Source organism: Phocoena phocoena, chromosome 9 (genome assembly GCF_963924675.1).
Source record: "Phocoena phocoena chromosome 9, mPhoPho1.1, whole genome shotgun sequence".
NCBI classification, from domain to species: Eukaryota; Metazoa; Chordata; class Mammalia; order Artiodactyla; family Phocoenidae; genus Phocoena; species Phocoena phocoena.
In genome coordinates, this window is record NC_089227.1 from 65,980,197 (window position 1) to 65,986,477 (window position 6,281).

General features: G+C 38.7%; 1 protein-coding gene across 1 annotated transcript; it reads left to right on the top strand.

Annotated features, from left to right (window-relative positions):
- The first annotated feature begins 4,756 nt into the window (after window positions 1-4,756).
- GPR141 (G protein-coupled receptor 141) lies at window positions 4,757-5,671 on the top strand. Its single transcript, XM_065883566.1, has one exon. The coding sequence runs from the start codon at window positions 4,757-4,759 to the stop codon at window positions 5,669-5,671; it is 915 nt and encodes a 304-aa protein (XP_065739638.1).
- The last annotated feature ends 610 nt before the right edge of the window (window positions 5,672-6,281 follow it).

The window sequence follows — 6,281 nt, forward strand, 5'->3', positions numbered from 1 at the left end:
ATGGTAGTTCTATTTTTAGGGTTTTTAAAAATAAATAAATTTATTTATTTATTTATTTATTTTTGGCTGTATTGGGTCTTCGTTTCTGTGCGAGGGCTTTTTCTAGTTGCGGCGAGTGGGGGCCACTCTTCATCGCGGTGCGCGGGCCTCTCACTGTCGTGGCCTTCTCTTGTTGCAGAGCACAGGCTCCAGACGCACAGGCTCAGTAGCTGTGGTGCACGGGCTTAGTTGCTCCGTGGCATGTGGGATCTTCCCAGACCAGGGCTCAAACCCGTGTCCACTGCATTAGCAGGCAGATTCTCAACCACTGACCACCAGGGAAGCCCCTATTTTTAGTTTTTTAAAGAACCTCCATATTGTTCTCCATAGTGGCTGTACCAATTTACATTCCCACCAACAGTGTAGGAGGGTTCCCTTTTCTCCACACCTTCTCCAGTATTTAGTATGATTGTAGACTTTTTCATGATGGACATTCTGACTGGTGTGAGGTGATAGCTCATTGTAGCTTTGATTTGCATTCCTCTAATAATTAGTGATGCTGAGCATCTTTTCATGTGCTTTTTGGCCAACTGTATGTCTTCTTTGGAGAAATGTCTATTTAGATCTTCTGCCCGTTTTTTGATTGGGTTGTTTGTCTTTTTGATATTGAGTTGCATGAGCTGTTTGTATATTTTGGAGATTAATCCCTTGTGGGTCACACTGTTTACAAATATTTTCTCCCATTCTGTGGGTTGTCTTTTTGTTTTGCTTATGGTTTATAGTGTTATTTATAATAGCCCTATAAGTGGAAATAACACTACTGTCCATCAACAATAGATTGGAGGGCTTCCCTGGTGGCGCAGTGGTTGAGAGTCCGCCTGCCGATGCAGGGGACACGGGTTCGTGCCCCGGTCCGGGAGGATCCCACATGCCGCGGAGCGGCTGGGCCCGTGAGCCATGGCCGCTGAGCCTGCACGCCCGGAGCCTGTGCTCCGCAACGGGAGAGGCCACAACAATGAGAGGCCCGCGTACCGCAAAAAAAAAAAAAAAAAAAAAAAAAAACAATAGATTGGATAAATTGTGAAATAGTCATACAATGACACAATATACTAAATAAGATAAAACCATACACATGAATGAATCTTAAAGCATATTGCTGAGTGAATTAAACTAGATACACACAAAAAAACAACACTGAGTTTATATAAAATTCAAAGTAGACAAACCTACTATGTGGTTTTAGTTGTCAGGATAGTGATTACCTTCAGTGAGGGTATGTTTATTATGTTAAAATTCATTGAACTGTATACTCATATTAGGGCACTCTACTATAGGTATGTTAGTTTTCAATGATAATATTTACATTAATTTAAATAACTTCATTAGATTCTATGAATACAAAAGAAAACTGGATTCTTCCTTGCTCAGTCTTGTTTGGAAGGCAGAACTGAATTATGGTGTGATAAGTGCCATAATAGAGGTAAGCATGGTTGGTGTATTCCATGGGACAAAAGAGGAATGACATCCAATCTGAATTGAGAATGCATATTAGGAAAGGCTTCCTGGGAGAAATGATGCCTCAGTTGATTCTTAAAAGATCATAGGAATTAACCGGGTATATCAGGGTTGTTAATTGCAGACAACAGAACCCACTTTAGCTGGTTTAAGCAGAAGGTGTTTATTAGAAGGTAACAGTTTACAGAATATAATAGAATGTCTGGGAACCAGGCTTGGCTGCTACAAAGACATGCTCCATGTAGAGAAAAATATTCAATACTACCATGGGATTAATAGCAGAAACATCACTAACTATTGCTTCCTGAAATCCAGGATGTATAGTACTGGAGACCTGTGCCATTGCTGTCCCAGAGCAACCAGACATTTCCATTACTGTCTTGCCAAATGATCTAAACTCTCTACACATTGATATCCTTCACTTTGTCTCCAAGTTTTGCAGTAGTGCAACAAACTGGCAGAAACTAGTTCACATACAACCACTATAACTGCAAAAAATCTGTACAGAAATTTTCTGGCAGACCAGAAAAGGTTAGAATGGATGTTGAATGAGCTAACTTATGGGATCTGCTGTAAACTAAGTAAAGGGAATAAGAAAATAAGACATCCAAAAGGAAGGAAGAACAGGGACTTCCCTGATGGTCCAGTGATTCCAGTGCAGGGGGCGCAGGTTTGATCCCTGGTTGGGGAAACTGGGATCCCACATGCCACATGGCACGGCCAAAAAAAAAAAAAAAAGGAAAAGCAGCTTTTAAGATATACTAGCAACAGCTATGTGAGTAGAACCAAATTTCTTCATGGCCTCCCCCCTTCTTATGTTAAGATTTAGAAGCTTGGGCTTAGGAGATGCACACGTGCACACGTGCTTCTCCATGACTTACAATAATGAGTGTGTGTGCGTGCATGTGTGTGTGTGTGAGAGAGAGAGACTTTGGAAAACTTGGCAAATGATATCCAGACTGGGGCTCAGTTTCTTCATTTGAAAATCAGTATAGTGATACATATACAATACACAGGACTGCTTTGAGGGTCAAATGAGACTATGTTCAGGCAAGCATCTCATGTAGTACCTGGTACATAGAAGAGATTTAACATAAGCTTCTTATATCTGAAAGAGAGAGACCATGGCAGTTGGTGATAAGGAAGGAGGATTTGAGATAGATGATATGCAACTGATCATATTTTCTTCTTTTAGAAGCTGGTCCTTCTAGGTAAATAGCTGAAAAAATGATGAGCAGAACTTATGGTGGCACGTTCATCCTTGATTCAGATCTGAACACAGTATAATTTCACATTTACCTGATGGAACTACTTTTCTACAGAGAAAAATAAAAGGCAAGTACAGAGATTACACATCACACAGAACCAGTATAACATGGGGCAAGTTTTAAGGTCGGCTGCAAGGAAATTCTATTCCATACCCAGGAAAGTAGAGGCTCTCTGGGGCCAGGTTATTATTATTTTTTAATTAGTCTTATTGAGGTATAAGTTCTATGCAAGAAAATTCACCAATTTTAAGTGTACAATTCAATGAGCTTTGACAAATAACTACAATTGTAACCAACACAATATAAAACATCCCATCATCCCATAAGTTACCCCATGCCCCTTTGAAGTTAATCCCTTCCCCTGCAACCTGGGCCCTGAGCTACACTGATCTGTCACATTAGTTGTGATTGTTTAGAAAAAGAAATCATTCGGCATGTAGTCTTTTGTGGCTGGAATCTTTTATTTAGTATGGTGTTCTCAACTTTATTATTGCCCTTATAAAGAGCCTTTTTAAACTTATTTCCCTAATTATCTCTCTCCCTCTTATGAAATTTTAATGCCACAGATATACTGTTTGTCTGTTTATGTACTATATGTATATCTGCATTTTATACAGTAAAAGTAAGATTTTTCACACCTCCAGAACAAACGTTTGCCCCCTTGGGGGCAACATTACCCTATTGAGAATACATGATTTAGTATAATGCTTTTTCGATTCATCAGTATTTTATCAGTAGTTGGTTCATTTTTATTGCTAGGTAAGTTTGATTGTATGAAGAGATATTAAAAAAATGAATAAGAATAATTGCAAACATGTTACAAAGTGCATAATTATGAAGTGCATAATTCAACTACTGCTCTTCCTTAAATCTGAGCCTCAGTTTCCCTGGTATCAGTAAACAGACCTCTTATCACCCCGTTGTTCAAGTAAGAAATCTGAGAGTGACTGAGACACTTCCTCTCCCTTCATTTCCCAATATACAACTCATGTCAAATCCTGTCAATTTCATCTCTAGATTATTTCTTGAATCTGGTCCCAAGGGATCAGATTTTGCTACAACTCAGAACATTCTAAACATGCAAGAATTTTGATTTTTACCTTAGAAGAAATGGGAGGCCATTGAAGGAATTTAAATAAGAAAGTGAGGTGACCTGATTAAAGTAAAGATTAATAAGTATTTAGATTAATGTCTTTATTATTTACTATATTTATTAATTAGTAAATAATAAATTAGAATGTGGATAATAATTAGAAGGGACCAAGACTATATAGGGAAAGGATCTTTCAGGAGTCCAGAGGAAAAATGATAGTGGTTCTTTTATGAATTTAAAGGTGGGGGAATGGGAGAATTAGGAGACATGCTATATTCTTAGTGGGGCCCATGATAAAAACTTAGCCAAGGTCTCACTTTTAGATGATAATATAACTGTGATGAGAAATTCAGATATACCCTCCTATTGCTTGCTGCTGCCTTGATTTAGCCAGTTTTTTAGCCAAACTCATCAGTATCCTAAAGGAATTAAGTATAAATATTCTTGGATCATTTGCTGATGAGCTGGAAGGAATTAGAGAATTATAATGATACATAAAAGAAAAAAATATTCCACATATTTAATGCACCCACTCATCTTTCTGTCCATCTTAAGATTTGTTTTCCCCCAGTGGTTGCTACAGTAATAGTGTCCATGTATCAGCTTCAAATGGTCTGCAATCAGTTTTATGCAAATAGTTTTTACTGTGTAGATATACAGACCTCTTGATGAGGTCTTTAACCATTAAAGGTCAAGAATCAATGACTTAACTGTGTTTTCAGTGTAGAGTACACAGAAATGCATATGACAATAATCTTCATTCTTAAGGCACATAAAGCTTATGTCATGTAAACAGATACATGACAAAGTCACATTGCCAGTGCAATGTGAACAAAATATGAACAAAATTCTGGAAGTTAGTTACACTGGTGCTTTATCTCTTCCAGGTGACTCCTGAAGTATGGCTGACCACAATAGTTCCTCCTGCAATAACCCTCCTGCAATAACCCCCCATTTAACCAGGCTCTACTTCATAGTGCTCTTTGGAGGGCTGGTGGGCATCATCTCCATTTTGTTCCTGCTGGTGAAAATGAACACCCGGTCTGTGACCACCACAGCAGTCATTAACCTGGTGGTGGTCCACAGTGTGTTTCTCCTGACAGTGCCTTTTCGCCTGACCTACCTCATCAAGCACACTTGGACATTTGGGTTGCCCTTCTGCAAATTTGTGAGCGCCATGCTGCACATCCACATGTACCTCACATTCCTGTTCTACGTTGTGATCCTAGCCATCAGGTACCTCATCTTCTTCAAGCACAAGGACAAAGTGGAATTCTACAGAAAACTGCATGCTGTGGCTGCCAGTACTGCCCTGTGGCTACTTGTGATTATCATTGTGGTGCCCCTGGTTGTTTCTCAGTATGGAATTCATGAGGGTTATGACAAATACCACTGTTTTAAATTCCACAAAGAACTTGCTTATGCATATGTGCAAGTCATCAACTATTTGATAGTCATTATTGTCATAGTTATTGCAGTGATTCTCTTGGTCCTCCAGAGCATCATCATTGTGTTGATGGCGCGGAAGCTACACCACTCCTTACTATCCCATCAGGAGTTCTGGGCCCAGTTGAAAAACCTGCTTTTTATAGGGGTCATTCTTATTTGCTTCCTTCCCTACCAGTTCTTTAGGATCTATTACTTGTACACTGTGGCACATTCAAGTGACTGTAATGACAATGTTGCATTTTATAATGAAATCTTCTTGAGTGTAACAGCAATTAGCTGCTTTGATTTGCTGCTCTTTGTTCTTGGGGGAAGCCATTGGTTTAAGCAAAAGATAATTGACCTATGGAATTGCCTTTTGTGCCGTTAACCACAAAGTATAGTATTCAGAATTACTTCCTTAATATTGAGAGTGAAAACAGGAGTGGTTATTTCATTACCTGATTAAAACCATGCCTTAATACAGCCAAATAAAAGGATTATAAAATGTCAGAGCCTTCATTTCAGCCCTTATTTAATTCCTACCATCTCTGAATGATACATATACAAAGACTAGTGATGTTCAATTTACCTGGTGTTGCAATACTGCACTATTTTCCAATATAAAATATCTACTTGGCCCATCCAGGTACCATGGTCTAATGGTTTCTGAGTTTTACTAGCTTATTTTAGTTTCCTCAGTTTGAAACATGGTCTTTTCTTAGGCTTTGGACTGGACTCAGCCCTCTAGTTCTTTTCATTCCACTTAACCTTAGGTAAATTAATCCTGATCATGGTCATTTCAAAGACACAAACTCTATTTGGCTAACCAGATGAGATGACTATTCAACTCACACCCTCACAAAAAACAGATAAGGGGAGAGAGTAGTAAAAAACTTTTAGATTACCATAACTTTGGTGGGAAGTCACTTATCTAGACATTAAGAGAAACAGATCTCTTTGTGGCCTTCTGCTATAATAATTTTCTAGATTTGTCCTTT

What these genes read in the sequence shown, in the direction of transcription:
- GPR141 (XM_065883566.1), top strand. Translation starts at nt 4,757, where the DNA reads ATGGCTGACCACAATAGTTCCTCCTGCAATAACCCTCCTGCAATAACC.